The sequence below is a fragment of the Nicotiana tomentosiformis genome, chromosome 8 (assembly GCF_000390325.3).
Source record: "Nicotiana tomentosiformis chromosome 8, ASM39032v3, whole genome shotgun sequence".
In the NCBI taxonomy this organism is placed as follows: Eukaryota; Viridiplantae; Streptophyta; class Magnoliopsida; order Solanales; family Solanaceae; genus Nicotiana; species Nicotiana tomentosiformis.
In genome coordinates this window covers 96,405,124-96,422,642 of record NC_090819.1, presented here as the reverse complement: position 1 = coordinate 96,422,642, position 17,519 = coordinate 96,405,124, and the positions used below count along the sequence as shown (strand labels likewise).

General features: G+C 34.8%; 2 protein-coding genes across 5 annotated transcripts; one reads left to right on the top strand and one right to left on the bottom strand.

The window, feature by feature from the left end:
* The first annotated feature begins 2,944 nt into the window (after positions 1-2,944).
* On the top strand, positions 2,945-8,788 carry LOC104092520 (putative uncharacterized protein YDL057W). Of its 2 annotated transcripts, XM_009598129.4 has the most exons (7): positions 2,945-3,119; positions 3,965-4,083; positions 4,849-4,931; positions 5,599-5,720; positions 6,699-6,863; positions 7,977-8,070; positions 8,276-8,788. In XM_009598129.4, the coding sequence occupies exons 1-7, from the start codon at positions 3,086-3,088 to the stop codon at positions 8,520-8,522; spliced, it is 864 nt and encodes a 287-aa protein (XP_009596424.1). In that variant the 5' UTR covers positions 2,945-3,085; the 3' UTR covers positions 8,523-8,788. The 2 variants fall into 2 exon arrangements, with proteins under 2 accessions (XP_009596424.1, XP_070038637.1); XM_070182536.1 differs by lacking the exon at positions 6,699-6,863 and having other exon boundaries at positions 2,959-3,119.
* Positions 8,789-9,248: 460 nt separating this feature from the next.
* On the bottom strand, positions 9,249-16,276 carry LOC104092521 (UDP-sulfoquinovose synthase, chloroplastic). Of its 3 annotated transcripts, none has more exons than XM_009598130.2 (3): positions 16,137-16,276; positions 12,768-13,847; positions 9,249-9,907 (listed from the first exon to the last, which is right to left on the bottom strand). In XM_009598130.2, exons 2-3 carry the CDS (start codon positions 13,809-13,811, stop codon positions 9,506-9,508), a joined length of 1,446 nt encoding a protein of 481 aa, XP_009596425.1. In that variant the 5' UTR covers positions 13,812-13,847; positions 16,137-16,276; the 3' UTR covers positions 9,249-9,505. The 3 variants fall into 3 exon arrangements, with proteins under 3 accessions (XP_009596425.1, XP_009596428.1, XP_009596427.1); XM_009598133.4 differs by having other exon boundaries at positions 12,768-13,855; positions 16,137-16,242; XM_009598132.4 differs by having other exon boundaries at positions 16,095-16,236.
* Between the last annotated feature and the right edge of the window lie 1,243 nt (positions 16,277-17,519).

Here is a 17,519-nt window from a genome sequence, read left to right as displayed (position 1 = left end):
AGGTATCTTCATATCAGATTAAGGTTATTAACTGTGAAGCATGAAAATTAATTTTCAAATTAAAGAACATATCAAGATAATTTTGCAAATTAGGAGAGTCTCTCTCTTGTTTTTCTATATTTTATACCTACTACTGAATGTTACACAATCTACCTACTTTTAATCGCCGTTTCTCTAGCTTCACTTATTTTTTAAGTATTACTATCAGAGACTGCATGAGAGTGACATCGTTGTCTTATTGGCTAATTTGACAAATAATTAGAAAAACTTCTTTCTGAATGTAAAAAAAAAAAAAAAAAAAAAAAAGGGTGTACATGGACCGGGTTAGTTGAGTTTTTATCAAACCAAACCAAATCAACTATATCGGTTTGGATTGGTTCGATTTTGTCGGATTTTCTAGTTTTTTGAATTTTTTGTTACATCAATATTATTTCAATCTTACTTTGTTAAAGTTATAGATAAAGTTTTGATAAGTGAATATATGTTTAGTAAAATTGAAAAAAATTGACAAATATATGATCCATTAGAATATTTTTATGAAAGAAGTTTTTTAGAAACGTGTGATAGTTATTTTCTTAGTCGTCTAACAATAATTTTTTGTTGATGTACACTTTCAAGTGACCGAATTTAATAATTAAATATAAAAATTAATATTATACCTAAATAATGATCTATTCTATTTAATTTTAAATTATCGAAATACCATTTTAAATTCTAAATAGATATAAGAAATCTTGACATATGAATATGAAAGAACAAAGAGATGATTGACGCATTTCAATAATATCTGATAAGAAGGTGATACAACCTATTATTTAAAGTAAATAAAAATGGATATAGTCTATCTCAAATATTTCTAGATATTTTTTAAAGAAAATTCTATATTAAGTCTTAAAAGTATATATAAAAATTATATATTTATATGTCGGTTTGGTTCAAATTTTTTATTCAATACCAAATCAAGCCCCACCTAATCGGGTTTTTTAATCAGTTTAATTTGACATTTCGGTTTGGTACAGTTTTCCGGTTTGGTTTGAACACCCCTAGTAAAAAGATTATACAAACGCAAGAGAAAAATATAATTTTGCACAAATACATTTGTAACAATGATGATTTTTTTTTTGAAAAAAAATAGATTAATGTACGTGATTATATTTTTCATGCTCAAATTTTCCATTTATGAGGGTAGATGATCCTGATACCAAAAATATTGATACCGAAAATCAAACAAAGAAAGTGGAATTAATATGTTACTAGTTTTAGTATGCGTGTGTTGCACGTTTGTATATGTCTATTAATTAAAAAATATATACCTTGGCGTTAAAATAAAATGTAATATTTATTTAAATGATGAAAATAATTTTTCTCACATTAACATAGTAATTGTTTTCAATATCTTTTGAATATGCATGAATGAGGCATTTAGATAAATTAGTTGTGCATTATTTTATAACTATACATATCTTATAATATGATATATAAATATATTAAATTGTGTCTCACCTGACATCTCTTTATGAATACATTTTATCTTCTACTATTTCATTCTTATTTCTTAAAGTTTGCACTTTAACAATTTATTCCTAATACAATAACTGATTTTATTTTATAATCTGATCTCTTTTAATTAAAATACTTAATTTTCTTTTTAATAACTAAAAGAAATAATTTATTTTTTGAGGACTCAAATTATTAATATTAGATCATATAATATATTAAATATTTAATTATAACTATATTTTTATCCACAAAAATTCTTTTGTCAAATGATATTCAAAATCGACCTTTTGTACTTTATATTTGTCGTAGTATTGGTAAACAACTTTTGTCAATCACTTTTTTTTTCTCTCTTGCTCTTGCTATTATTAAATATTTTCGTAATTATTTTTTCTAATCTACTCAAATCATTGATTAAAGAATAAAATTATAGTCGGTGGACTAATCTCACATGTCTACTCATAACATTTATACGTTACTTCTTGATTTGGGATAAAGGGCAATGCTTCCTCTTCCTTTAGTCTTTTCTTTATTTTATTTTGTTATATCATAATTGTTTACCTAAAATTTAGTATAATTGTACAATCTCTTTTGCACTAAAAATGTTTAATTGTAGAAATTCATACGCATAAAGATTTGGTGTTACTTAATCATACTTTAGTCGTAAAATTTATATAAGATAAAATTTTAATGATTTTAAAGTTCTAATTATAAGGACTTCTTACTTATTCAAATAAGAAAAGATTAATAAGTAATAAATCTAATTTAATTTAAAACTTCTAAATATTAGCTAGGAGAATAATTAAATGAATATTTTGTCTAGAGTGAACTCTATTTTAAAAGGGTAAAAAAAGGCGGACGATATTTCGCTAAGGGCTTTCGTGTATAAATAGATTTGCAATCATCAAATTTTCGGCGAGGCATAATCAAAGACTCTATGCAAACTTAAAGGCGCAAAACAGTTATTTAAAAACTCGGCAATTAATCCATTGACTTCATGGTCGCCAAAGAAGCATCAAACATTTTTGATGAGATCCATGCCAATTGATGTGGTATATTTATATCATAATATATCAACAGTAAGAACTAGCACTCTTCTTTTTTGTGCAATTATAAATGTGAAGTAAGTCTTTTTATCTTATTGGTGAAATTGAATACTTAAAATTCAACATATTCTCTATTTTCTTATTGAGAAAAAACAGAAATGACAAAAAAAATTAGTATAAAAGAATTTTCTATTTCTTTATTTTATAGATATAAATTTTATTGATCAGTAATAATAATGTCAGTAATTTAAACGTGGTACCATAATTTTCTTTAACTAATCAAATGGGCGAAATGCTTTTTTTTTTTCTTTTATTTATTTATTTATTTATTTATTTATTTATTTATTTATGTTTTGTTAAAAAAACCAACTTTCCATCCCCTTCCCCCTTCCTTTTGTGAACCAAACATTATTATTAACATAATGCCTACATAAATCAGGAGGAAAAAACCACAGATTGCTCAGCTCTTACAATAAAAACATGTCATACATAATAATCTCTTCCTTACAAGGGAAACTCGGAGAGACCAAAGCTTTGATCAGATGGCGAAGTCCCCTTCAATTCCCCATGTGCAAGGTAATTAAAACAGTACTATGTAAAAGGAACAAAAATTGGATTTTTCATGTCTGCGAAAATCTCATTATCCTTAAAAAGGTCATCTTTTGGATCATCAAGATTAACTGTTTTTTTTTTTTTTTTTTTTGTAATTTTATCTGGGGTTTCTAAAATTTGCTTGAATTTGATGATCTTTATATGTTGGTTTTGCTGAGGATAAAATTTTTGGGGTTTTTCCAATTATCATATTGCTCCTTGTTGTAGTATGTAAAACACTCGGTTCAGTTCCCATTATCAAGTTTCAGTATTGAATAGTGAAAATCTTAGCAGCTAATTTGGTATGTTTTTATTGACAGTTTAACAACAGCAACTACTGCTTTGCCTCAATTCAAACTAGTTGGTTTCAATTCATCAGAAGGAATTTAGTTATATTGTATTTTTGGCTGAAATTTTGTATTTTTGCATGGTCATAACCTAAATTGCATTGTGGAATTGTCATACGACCCAGAAAGAATATCTAGGCGGCTCTTTTTAATCTGAATGCAGTAGATGTGAGACGAGGCAATAAAAAAGGAGTATTTTGCTATTTGATGATGTATTTAAGTTTTACTTGAACCATATTTAGGCATAACGCGATTGTCATCTAACTGTTAAAGTTTTTCCATAAGAAAATAATAATAGTAAAGTTTTGTACAGGAGTTTAATAGCAGTTCATGGATGTCAATCAAGGAGGCTGTAGTTTACCTATCCTTTCATTTATCTGTGATGCTGTAGTATTGTGATTTGTGCAGGAGTTTTAATAATGGTTAATGAATGTCAATCAACAATGCTGTAGTTAAGCTATTCCTTCTTTTTTTTTTCCACAGAGACTGGGCATAAGCGTGTGACAGTACATAACAGCCACGGTGAGGAACTTGTGGGTGTGCTACATGAAACAAATTCCCCGGAGCTTGTAATTATCTGCCATGGTTTCAAGTCATCGAAGGTTTGTTACAATAATTAGAACAAGTATGAGAAACAGCTCCTATGTGTGGCTTATTCATATTGTCAGTTGTCTGATTTTTGCTTAGATATTCTTTTTGTTGATATCTGTTTTGGGTGATCGCCTATAAAATATTTCTTTCGCTACAGAAACATGCATACTTAGCTTGAATTTGGTATTAAATTCTTTTAGGAACTTTTTGCTATAACTGAGTATAAATTTTTGCTGAGAAAAATGTTCTCTTGCTTCTATGTCTATTCCCCCCCCCCCCCCCCCCAAAGCACCTCCACCTCCTCTCCTCCACCTAGAAAGAACAAAGAAAAGAAAGTTTATCTTTACATTTTCTATCTCACTACCTGTGAGCATTTTGAAACTAAATGGCTGCTTTCAATGTCTGGTACTTTCATCATAACTTCTGTCCTTCGTTGGAGAACATATGAATTGCATTCTAGGAAATATGAGGTATATCAGTGTATCTACTTGTCCATATATATGCCACTACTCGTATTGACTGCTATATTAAGTTTTAGTATTGTCGAATCTAGTTCTCGCAAATGCTTCCTTTCTATCTAGAAAGATGTGCTTATTGCTTTATTTCCTAAGCTGAAAATTCATCTGGAGAATCTGCTCGAGACTGGACATACGGGAGCAGAGGCCATGGATGGAGTGTTTTTCCTTCTACATTATTATGTGATTCAGTCCAGCAACATCCAACTCTTTTGCTGGGTTGAATAATAGTCTTATCTATTAATTTTGCTTTAACTTCAGGATCGGATCCCCATGGTGAATCTTGCTGCTGCTTTTGAGAAAGAAGGAATCAGTGCCTTCCGCTTTGACTTTGCAGGAAATGGGTATGCTCAAATGCTAAAACTAATATATGAACCTCTAGGTTACCAAAATAAATGGAAAGGGAGGGCACCAGTGAACTTTATTCTTCTCCTACTCTTGATCAGCCAACTTAGATTTACTCAATGTAGGAATGATTGTTGAATAAAGATGCATCCGGTCTCTCCTTTTTAGAAAGCTGAGGAAAATTTACTAGGTGTATCTGTTCTTATAAACGTAAACATTTGTTAGGTTATTGAGGAACTAAATATATATGCATCTGGATTGCTGCTGCATACGCATATGGACCCAAAATACATTTATTTAACGTTCATACATTTTCTTTCTTTTTGTCTTTTCCTTTTCGCGTGCAAGTAATGTGAGCTGCTCAATTACTTTGCTCATATAGTTTTGTGAAAGATACACTATATTGGTCTTCAAGTAGCGTAGTTGATCCTTTTAACTTTAATCGCAACTAGCTCTTTCCAGCTTGTTAAATTGGAATCTTAGAGATAGGGTGCTGTCAGATGAGTCTTCTCTTCGATTATTCTCAGGATCTTGACTTGACTTATGTTACTCATTGCATTATATTCTCTATATAGAGATGATAAATTTCTAATTTATAAATTTTATGAAGACAGGAAAAAACAATTGAAATGAACTACTGAAGACTCACTTTATTTTTGGTGTCAGTGAAAGTGAAGGTTCCTTTCAGTATGGTAACTACCGTAGAGAAGCTGATGATCTTCGTGCCGTAGTTGAGCACTTTCATGAGGAGAAACATTTCATAGCAGCAATAGTTGGTCATAGCAAAGGTATAGCCTTTGAAAGCCATTTTAGTGTGATCTTGTGAATCTACACTGTGTTTCTCCTTCCCTTTCCCCCGTTTCTAGTTCTCTAGCTCAATGGGTGTGAGAGGTGGTGTTTGGAGGATGACAGTACCACCATACTGGCACAGTACGTGCAGTCTACTAACATATGTTTTCCTGGAGGAGTAGCAATGCTAGCTTTGCTGTTGTTTGATATGAGTCATTGAAAGATCGAAGTTTTCTTGTGACATTACTGCTTATCATGCTTGAAGCTTTCACAGATGATATTTACATTTTGTCCTTGCATTTTTTCTTGAATCTGCTGCTTTGTCTTTTGGTTTAGGGAGATGCTGTAACTAATTATGCAGTGCATGAAGACTAAATAGATACCCTTTCTTTGTTAGTAGGTTAATTTTTCTCATTGCGTCATCTGCAAGAATTGGCTTGATTTGAAAATTTGATATGTTTAAAACTCAACTGTCCAATATTGTTATTCCAATATGAGCTTTTCAAACATTGAAGAAGGATTTCCTATCTAAGTAAATATTTCTCTGTTAGGATCAAATTATGATCACTGATTTAGCAATTCTGAATTTATCTTTATGTTTATTTTAAATTTTTAAACAGTAAATGTTGACAACCCACATGTTTAGCCAGCATTATATGGTCCTGCTAACCATTGATGCCTATGATGATAGTTTTTCTTGTCCATATTCTACATAATTTGTTATCGGTAAGAGTTGCATGAATACTTTGAGTTGTCATGATAGTGCTCTATTGATCTCTCAGGCCACAATCAAATTAACAAGGAAAGAGAGTATCGTATTGTCCCACAATATGCCTTGCATCCGCTCTTTATATAATCAGCACATTCTGCAGCTTAATTTAGATTCAATAACCATATCTCGAGCTTATTTATCTGCAAATTGTATTGCTGCTAATGTTCCTACTGAAATTGTGTTTTTCGCAATAAATTACCTACAGGAGGAAATGCTGTGCTCTTGTATGCTTCGAGGTACAAGGATGTACAAACTGTCATTAATATATCTGGCCGCTTCAATCTTGAGAGAGGGATAGAGGGCCGCTTGGGCAGAGACTTTAAAGAAAAGATAAAGCAGGATGGTTTTATTGATGTTAGAAATAGAAAAGGTATGCTTAATAGCCTTCTTTTTCGTTTGTGCTTCATAATCGACATACTTCAGTCCCATTTTGGGGCTGGATGTTCTTTAGTCTGGAATAATGGACGTTTCATACTTCTATGCATTTCAATGGATAATAGTAAATTAAACCACCTAGGGAGGTAGCGGACATGGTTAGATGACGTGTCTCACATGGTGTGGCTGGTTTAGCTGATGGAAATCACTTCGGAATATGGTACAGCTGATTAGACAAGACATGGGCGGCAAATGTGAGGTGCAGCACAAGTTTGGTTGATGAGCATGACATAGTGCTATGCTTGAATAAACAACTTGCATTGATTATGTGGTTGTGCGCAATGGCAAGTGCATGCTTATCGGACTGGGCAGGTGCAAAGCAGTGGTGCGCCCATTTGCCAAGCATGCTTGCGGGTCATGCGCAGGGTATGCTGGTCCATGTGCATAGCACAGGCACATGTTCAATCAGGTGTAGCATTTTTTTTTTTTTTTTTTTTTTTTTACCCCTCCCAAATTAGGATGATCTATAGTGTTTCCACACTTACCCTCCAGTGTGACTCGAACCCAGGACCTAACGGTCGTAGGTGGAGGTGCTTTTACCAACTGAGCAAGCCTCACTTGTCATCAGGTGTAGCATTAGAATCTGAGTTAGAAGGAGTTCGAGTAGGAAAGTAGTGTGCAATGATGCTACGCCACTAACTAGTTTTGGCCTGCCAGTTGCATTATCCTTGTGATGGCTTGCCTTTACTTGCGGACTTGGAAAAATTTGGGGTGCTTTGTAATGGAAGTATGCACCTTGTAAGAGACAAACTTTCTTTTTTGATGGCAAACAATTTCATTAATAGAACACCAAAATGTTGTCAAATAGTATGTAGGAGATGTGTGCATGACTCAACCAGAATCATAATGATCCATCAAGTTTGTCCAGCTATCTGTACAATATTCTATTCTCTCCTTTACACCAAAAATACTCTTTTAATGCTTTCCGCATTGTTCTTGCAATTTTACAGTCTTTTATTTCTTTCATTCTATGTGCACCAAAACAGGAGAGTAGGCAAGTTGCCGTCAGTTGTTAACCCTCCAAACTGCCATCTCTTGATATTTGCAGGAAGGTTAGAGTATCGTGTCACTGAGGAAAGCTTGATGGACCGTCTTACAACTGATACTCGTGGAGCATGTCAAAGTATCCCCAAAAGCTGCAGGTCAGGCATTGATATTGATTATAACTGAGTGATTCTTAAGTATTCACATCATATCTCACTGTATGATACATCCTTTTCAACAGTTGGGCGTTAATTCGTTGTCTGTGCACATTATGTGCATGTCTCACTGTGACGCTACTTCTCTTGTGAGGCAGTTTGTTTAAAACTTACAACTGTGTACTAAACCTGCTGGATTAATATACAGGGTGTTGACAATCCATGGTACAATGGACGAAATGGTGCCAGTTGAAGATGCAATGGAATTTGCCAAGAATGTGCCAAATCATAAATTACACATTATCGAAGGAGCTGATCATGAATTCACTTCGCATCAAGATGAGTTGGCTTCAGTTGTGGTGGCTTTTGTGAAAGAGGGTCTATGCGTGAGCTACATGGCTATGCCATCTGAGTCATGCAAAAGAAGAAGTGGATATATACATTCACGATTCTGATCCAATATCCTTTGCTGTATACAGTGTACTGTTTACCGACAACACCAAATAGACAGTAGAATAGCTTGTAAGTGAGCATAGGCCCTGCTGTGACCTTTTATCTCATCACTAATGAAAGAAAGTTTTGACGGACTGAATGCCAAAACTCAGTTCAAAGTGAGAATTGCAGGACCTGTTAGTAGTATTTGAGAATGTATAGATACTGCATATGATTGGGAAGAAAACAAGAAAAGTTTATGGTAATAGAATTAGGTTCTCTTTTTGTCTGTGTTTTTTTCTGGGAAGAAGCATCATTCTTTGAATTACTGTAGAATTTCATATCAAATATGGTGAACATTTATTTATGCATGTTGCTAAAAATATGCGTTTAAATTGCTTTTTTTTCATTTTCTGTGGTGTTTTGAAAGTCGGAGCAACACAGATTATGCTGAGTTTCTGTTATGCAGCTCTTTGCTTAGTTTCCGGCATTAATACAGTCAAAAGGCTTCACAAGAAGGTCCTAATCATCTCATGAGTTAAGCATTTTAAACAAGTTACAAAACTTATTGACTTCTTTGCTTGAACATATTGATTTTACAAGCCAATAAATCTTTCATCTCCAAACCTAAGACTGTCCTCTGGAAGTTTTTGACTATTAGAAACTTCTCTCTTCAGTCTCTACGCAAGCCAAAAAGTTACTGGATGCATCTGCTGAAGTGACAAATTAAAGATATGGGAACAAGTCTGTAGCCAAAACTAACTTGACAAGTAATTCATAACCCAAAGTTTGCATATAAAAGTTGCTTGAAACTGGTCCTCAAAACCCCAAGCATTTGGTCGTACAAGATTTACACCCACAACTCCACAAGCTCCAAATACAAAAAAATATTTTCCCTAAAACTCAAACCCAAGAAGGCGTAACGGGTATAAAAATACTATAGCTCCTATTCAAAATGACAGATGGAAACTCTTGGCCTATCGCCTTTATAGTTTGTCTAAGTGATTTATGCTGCAACAGTCTTCGGCTTCGCCCCAATTTTTTTCCAAGAAACACTGGGCATTATCTGCTTTGTATCGACACGATCCTTATATTGAACAGCAAAATTCAGTAGTGAGTCAAGAAGAGAATCAGAAAGGAGGTGGGGTTGTAGGCCCAGCTCAATTAGTTTAGTATGTTTGGCATTGTAGTAGTGTTCCTCTGCCTCTACTCTTGGATTGGGCACTGATATGGTCTTCACCTCAAGGCCAACCTTTTCTCCTGCTTTTGTGACAAGGGCTGCAAGCTCATTTACTGAAAACTGCTCCGTGAATTGGTTGAAAACACGGAACTCTCCTGGGTTTGCTGGATTGGCAATTGCAATCTCAACACATTGAACTGTATCTCTAATATCTAAATACCCCCTTGTCTGCAAGACACAAAAGCATCATTAGAAAAGCCAGGAATACTATTAAATGGTGATCGACTTATCGGTCAGGAGGTAATTGGTCAAGACGCTCACAAAATAAATACAAACAGTAAACGTGACAATGAATAAAGAAAATCAAGTCCCAATTTTCTTTCTGATCCAAAAGAAGGCAGGCTATCAAATTCACCTTTTATTATTATTGAAAGACTATACTGGTCTCCTTCTCAACACTTGTTGCTTTCCCAGAATATTTATGTTAGATGCATTTTATGAGGGGAAATCAACCAATTCTCAATAACTTCCATTTCCAGCAACAATTTCCAATTGTACAAAAACTTAATGTCCATGGGTTTTGCTAATTTTGGTGCAATGAATTACAAAAGCAAGCAGAAGGGAGAAATATCAGCTTCTATTCAGCAGTTGGGGAGAATGTATGCAAAATACGTTTACAGTCCAGTGTTCTAAGTACTTTGATAAGCCACGTATCTTCCACAAGAAGCAAAGAAATTTAGGAGAAGATAATTCCTGGAGCTTTCAGTTAATAGAAGTTTATTAGAAGTTATCTCTTTAGCAGTTTTATTATGGTTATTAGAAGTTATCTATCTTTATCCTAATAGGTTATGCAGTAGTTATGGTCAGCCTATTATATAAGTAATAGATCCTGTAATGTGTAGCTATCATTATCAGAATTAAACTACTTTATTCTGGAGCATTGTCCTCTCCATACGGACAACTTTATTGGTGTAGCCGTGTAGTTGTGTTTAAGATTCTTGCACAAACTATTGCCAATAATATTAACTTCTTTGTTCTATTTCTTCCATTATCTACTTATGGTTACTATCAATTTGGTATTAGAGCGGTAAGATCTGCCATGGTGAACACACGGACCAACGCTTCCCACAGTGAACCCACCATTCTGACTCTTGACCCAATTTCCTAACAATTGACGACTATAGTAGCAAAATTGGAAGCCATAGATGCTTTAGCCGCTGACGTGGCTGCATTAAAAGCACAGAACAGTGGAGATCACAGCAATAAAGGGAAAACTAAAGCCATACCATAAGAGGGTGAGGTTAACAACACTTGGCATCGAGAAACTTTCCGGCGTTCACCGACAAAGATGGAATTTCCTAAGTATGAGGGAGGAGATCCTAGAGGATGGATTTTAAAAGCAGAGAAGTATTTCCAGTACTATCAAACTTCTGAGGAATGCAAGGTTGATGTGGCTTCGATGTACTTCGAAGGAGATGCATTGGATCTTTTCGCTTGGATCAACAGAGAGCGAACCATTTACTATTGGGACGAATTGGTGAAAGTAATGCAAGAAAATTACGGACCTGCTGAGTTTCAAAACCCTGATGAACATCTTTGTGATATCCAACAAACTGAAACAGTGTTTGAGTATAGGCAAGAATTTGCAAAACAAGCAGCGTGTGCAAAATTGGCCAGAACACTGCTTGCTTGGAGTTTTTCTCAGTGGGCTGAAAGAAGACCTTCGCGTGGACGTTAGGAATCACAAACCTCGATCTGTGTACAAGGCAATGAGCCTGGCTTTAGAATATGAAGGAAAACAGGGACCTAATCGGTCCAGTAAGGCACCCACTTTGCCTTCTGTATCACGACCTCCTTCAGTTGGGACATCATCTCCAGCGGCTCGAGAATCCTTCGATTTTCTGTCATCCCGCCAACCAGTTACACGGCTTTTTCAACCACCATCACTTCCAAACACTCGCCCGTTGACTCCTGAACAACAAATTCGGCGAGACAAAGGCCTTTGCTATCGTTGTGGAGAAAAGTTTAGCCCTGGTCATCGCTGCAAACCTGGGACTTTTGCTCATCTGGAGTTGATGCAAGAAGAGAACGACACACAGATTGTGAAAGATAACAACAAAAATGACATGTTTTCTACTGATGTGGGCGCAATTTCTCGAACTTCGCCTTGAGGACAAGTCGTCTTTCCAGGAGGGGTGTACTGATAAGACACGTATCTTCCAGAAGAAGCAAAGAAATTTAGGAGAAGATAATTCCCGGAGCTTTCAGTTAGTAGAGGTTTATTAGAAGTTATCTGTTTAGCAGTTTTATTATGGTTATTAGAAGTTATCTATCTTTATCCTAATAGGTTATGCAGTAGTTATGATCAGCCTATTATATAAGTAATAGATCTTGTAATGTGTAGGTATCATTATCAGAATTAAACTACTTTATTCTGGAGCATTGTCCTCTCCTATGTTACTCGGACTCTCCGAAAATGCCGCCAGGTGCGTGTTGGATCCTCCAAAAGTAGTGTATTTTTGGAGGATCCGACACGGGTACGGCAGCATTTTGGAGTGTTCACGCAACAGAGGTCCTCTCCATACGAACAACTTTATTGGTGTAGTTGTGTTTAAGATTCTTTCACAAACTATTGCCAATAATATTAACTTCTTTGTTCTATTTCTTCAATTATCTACTTCTGGTTACTATCATAATTCCTACATAGAAGGCTTCTCAGTCCCTATATCCGTATTCAATGGTTATAGTATTTGGCAATGAAGAATGAATTGTGTCTCAATTCTCTTTAGATGAGGCAGTTTGTATGGATCATGTCAGTGATCATTGAAGTTCATCCTGTTTATGGTCCAAAGAACAATTTTTTGATAAGTTGGTCCATAGGAACAAACTACAAAAGCATTAGAGATGGATTAGCACCAAGAAGGTGGCTGTGACGCATTTTAAATGTATATAGTTACTTCTGGACTTTACAAAAGCTAGGAAATAAGTTCCACTTCAGGATCTTTGAATAGAGCTCAAGATTTATTCAATAGTATTAATTGGTATTCGTTAAAATGCAGTACCACATGGAATGAGAGTAAGTTCGTACCTGCCCTCCTTTACCATACACTGTAAGTGGATGTCCAACAGCAGCCTGAACACAGAACCGATTTAATGCAGTTCCAAATACAGCGTCATAATCAAGTCTGTTAACCAGTTCCTCATGCATTGAAGTTTCATCAGTCCTCACCCCATACACAACTCCCTGGTTCAGGTCGGTAGCTCTGATTCCCCACGCCTTACAAGTAAAGGCTATGTTGTGGGAATCATGGACTTTACTCAAATGATAGAAAGAGCTTGCTTGTTTGGGATAAGGAAGAGTATCTCTTCTTCCATTATGAGTGATAGTTATAAAACCTTCTTCAATATCTATGTTAGGGGTCCCGTATTCCCCCATTGTCCCGAGTTTGACCAAATGACACTCTTCTCTGAACTCTTTTATGGCAAACAGTACATTAAGTGTCCCTATCACATTATTATGTTGGGTAAAAATAGCTCTCGACCGATCAATCATAGAATAAGGAGCAGAACGCTGCTCTCCAAAGTGGACAGCAGCATCAGGTTCAAAGGATTTGAAGGCTTCTGCCAAGAAATCAAAGTCACATATATCACCAACAAACAGTTGAATATCTTTTCCTGTGAGAGATTTCCAACGCCTTATGCGGTTATGGATAGATGAGATGGGTGTTAGAGAATCTAGACCAAGCTGGTGGTCAAATAGGCGACGAATAAGGTTGTCAACAATGGCCACTTCATAACCCTTCTTGGATAGGTGGAGAGCAGTCGCCCAGCCACAATAGCCATCACCACCAATGACCATGACCTTCTTTCTAGTGGAGGCTCCATCAGTGGTCTGTTGAGAGCCAGAGTCATTCTGAGTTTTGGCTTCTTGGCTCATAGAAACAGCTGAAGCTCTGATCACATATTGTGCACACTTTTTCCTTTGCAAGCTTAGCTTTTTCAAGGGAGATAAGGAAATTCCCATATTAAAAGATGTTGGAATAGGAGTAGAGCATTGGTTAATTGACTTGAAATGCAGCTTGTTGCTGGAAGAGACATCTAAATAACAAGTGGTAGAAAGTAAATGGGCCATGAAACCACCTCGCCTTGCCTAACAACTTTCTTAAACCTGCAGAACTAAGAAAAAAAGAATCAGAGCAGAATATAGACTCTGCTACTTTAACCAGGAAGTAAAAGCAGAATAGAAAGCTAGTTTCAAGGAACTGAAAAACCAAAACATAATAACAATTGAAAAAAAAACGCAAGGGTCCTCTTAGCATGAAAAATCATTATCTTGTTAGATTTTAGATTCCCTTTCTTTTTCTTTAAATGGAAATAGATTCTAATCACAAAATAGAACTCAGGATTGGATGGCTAATACCCTTGTACAAAATATTTCCTAAAGAACTGGCCAAAGTGTAAAAGGAAAATTATTGTTTTATGATCGAGAAATCCCCCAACCCTTATTGTGAGTTTGAAACTCGAGGGAGGATGGGCCCATCCCTCTACCCTTTCTCCCACTTAAATACCAGGCTTCAAGTAGCAGGGCACAAACTCATGATGTGCACCAAATCCACACATCCTGCGCTGCATCCTTACTACTACACCAAAACTCTAGGCGCAGGGTAAAAAGAAAATTCATGAGTTAGCGAGGCAAATATGCTTTACAAAGAACATATGACCATCCTTTAGGAAGATGCTTTTTATCACAAAATCAAACTTGGAATAGAATACACCATACTAAATTATAGTAAATATTACTAGGAGGAACTAAGCATGCAAAAGACAGATGGACGCAGTGTCGAAGCGGAACGAGAACAATATTGTAGGAAACAGATGGAAGATTTGGAAGGGCTTCCCTACCCGTATGCCCAGACTTTGAAAGTTTAAATAAATTATCAGTTTGCAAATGTTTGAGACATAATTGTATGATTGATAGTATAGTAGCAAATGAAGTTAATGGATTTCTTTTTATGCATTTAAGAATGCAACAATGACCATATCTCTTCAGAGGGGAGATCATCTCCATCCTAGTTTGTGCCTACAGCAGGCATCACAGGAAGATGCACACAGCAAATGGCATCTGGAAAATTCGGCTGATGAAATATCAGTCTGGATTACTACTTGAAAAGGTAAAGTTGTTTAATTGAGAGGATTAATTGACATAAGGATTTGCTTGACCAAAATCATGATGACACATGCACCACTAATTGGGCATTTCACTTATAAAAGCTTTGTCAATCCTCAGCATGACGAAAAGCTCCAAAAGACATGTTAGAATTCCACATCTGTTAAGTTTCCCAATTGTAGTCTCATTATGTATTACTTGAGCTAGAATACAGAGTTGGGTTAGCTCCAAGATCCATTTTCTAAACAAGATCAAGGCCAAAAGCATTGCTAACATATTAAGTCCAACATCACACGAATGTGCAATTAAGATCAATCAATGGATCTTGATGTAATACAACTTCATAGTGTAAATACAAAGGAAATATGAGTTCTTTTCCAGTATCATAGCATAAGCAGTGCTTCAAAAGGATAGCTGGTTAAATGAAACTACAACTTTCTTTCATTACTTGAAATAAGGATAAGGTCAGTTACACCATCATAGGGGTACAATGCAATAGCTTCATCTAGAGCAAAGCCCAAAAATGGCAAACCATATAATTTTTTTGCCAATGATGGATTTTATGCACAATATGCTCGAAGAACCAAAGACGTTTCTGATACAGACATAAACTCTCCTCCCACTTAGTCTAATCCGTAAATCAGCCTTATGATTTCTGTGATGAAAGAACAATACAAAAGCATGTACATCATACATGTTGACGCTATTTAGTCAAACCCCAACCCCAAAACAAAATCAGTCTATCTTCTAGCTCATCAGCAGCCAGCAACTAAATTCATCCAATTTAGCATTGCCAAGCTCGAAATTTTGAGATTCAATTATAGTTACTCCTCTGTATAAGCATGTAATTACTCAAGCCAAGCAAGTGGACAACACTCTAAGCCAGCAGGAATAAAAACACTAAATTCCACTACAAATATCATGACAAGTTAACCATTTATTTGGGGGGCATCTTTTTAATTATGAGTATCACTAACCCCCACCCACAAAAAAAAAAAACTCATCTGCAAAATTTTGATATGCAATTCATTTTAGAGGCAATATCAAGATTCTGACTTTGGTAGACAAGAAACTAGAACAGAAAAAAACCCAGTTGATTAGTGATTACACATCAAAGGTTATCAAAAATGTCAAAGAAGCAAACTTTTGAAACTGGAAGGGTCACCAAATGTTGAAGCAACTTCTAAAATTAAAAGGGTCATAAAAATTTCAAAGAAGCAACTTGTAAAACTAAAAGGGTTACGTTACCAAATATTTCAAAAAGGCAACTACTGAAACTAAAAGGGTCACCTTGATAAGAGGGCGATGCTTGCTTGATATAGAATTGGCAGAGAGTGAGAGAGGTACCCTTAGCTAAGTTTTAGCTAAGATTTTCATTTGTCTGGGGAAGCATCATAGTTTTAGCTGAAGGGATATTCTTTAGAGTACATCCCAAGATTATTGACGCTAAAATTACAAAGTTGTCCCCTCACAAGTCACAAAGTTTCAATGTGTCACAAAAATTTGTGTTCCGTTGTAACAACAAAAAATAAGTGAAGTCCAACATTTGATGGTTTACTAAGCTTCATTGTTGGCAACAAAACCTAGCAATTTATCTTTGGAATAATATTTGACCATAGATTGCTTATATTTGTAGCAATAACGCTAAAATAACCTAAATATCATTATTCATTTTCTAACAGCTTTTATTCCAAAAAGGATGTAAAAATGGTAATTGAAATAGAGGGAGTTAATGGTAAGTTAGGAGCATTGTGCTGGTTTTTGGTGAATAATTACACTTTATTCGTGGTTATGGCCTTTTGAATATCGCAACATGTACAATCTCACAAAGAGGCACACAAAAGTGGGACTAACACTTATTTCAAAAATTCTCCCCCTAAACAAGAGTTTCAAACTGCTGATGCCTTACGGCTACATTGTGGATGTTGCTAAATGAGGGACATATTCTCAATGTATAGAAGTCCAAAATCTTTTCCTCTTAGAAAAAAGACTAGTTAAATATGGCAAATTTATAATTTTTTGTTAAGAAAAGAAAACAATCAATTATGTTAAATATGTTTTCTTCCTTCAAGACATAGGAAATATGATAAGAAAATCAGAATAAACACCTAACATCTGAAGTTAAATAAAGGAGGAAAATTATGTAGATTGTATATTCAAATTAAAATAGTTTAATTATAATGAATTATCTAAATATTAGATAAATTAAGATATGTCAATTTAGGCATGCATTAATCACAACATTGACGAATGAAATACAGTCAAACCTCTTTATAAAAGCATCGTTTATTCCGATGTTTTTTAGTTTTTATAGTGAATGGTTGATATACACATATAACATTATTTATCGTTTGAATATTATTTGGCTGTTATAGATAAAATTTATCCAAAAATTAACTTTTTTTCTTCCTTTTTAATGTTACATATAAAAGATAAAAAGATAATTTTAATTTTAAAATCTCAAAATATAATTAAGTATTAAAAAATTATTATTAATAAATTCATAACTAAATGTCCAAAGATTTAAACTCTAACGCACACATTTTAAAGTTAAGCTACTAAAGGGCTGGTATACAAAGTAGAAAAGGGTTGCACCTCAAGGGGTGATGTAGACAGTCTACCCTGATGCAAGCATTAGTGACTGATTCCATGGCTCGAACCCGTGACAACTTG

Coding starts and splice junctions, on each gene's coding strand:
- LOC104092520 (XM_009598129.4), top strand. CDS start 3,086: ATGGCGAAGTCCCCTTCAATTCCCCATGTGCAAG. Junction 4,084..4,848: donor ATGGTTTCAAGTCATCGAAG/GTTTGTTACAAT, acceptor CTTTAACTTCAG/GATCGGATCCCCATGGTGAA. Junction 6,864..7,976: donor TGATGTTAGAAATAGAAAAG/GTATGCTTAATA, acceptor TGATATTTGCAG/GAAGGTTAGAGTATCGTGTC.
- LOC104092521 (XM_009598130.2), bottom strand. CDS start 13,811: ATGGCCCATTTACTTTCTACCACTTGTTATTTAGATGTCTCTTCCAGC. Junction 9,908..12,767: donor TGTATGGTAAAGGAGGGCAG/GTACGAACTTAC, acceptor TGTGTCTTGCAG/ACAAGGGGGTATTTAGATAT.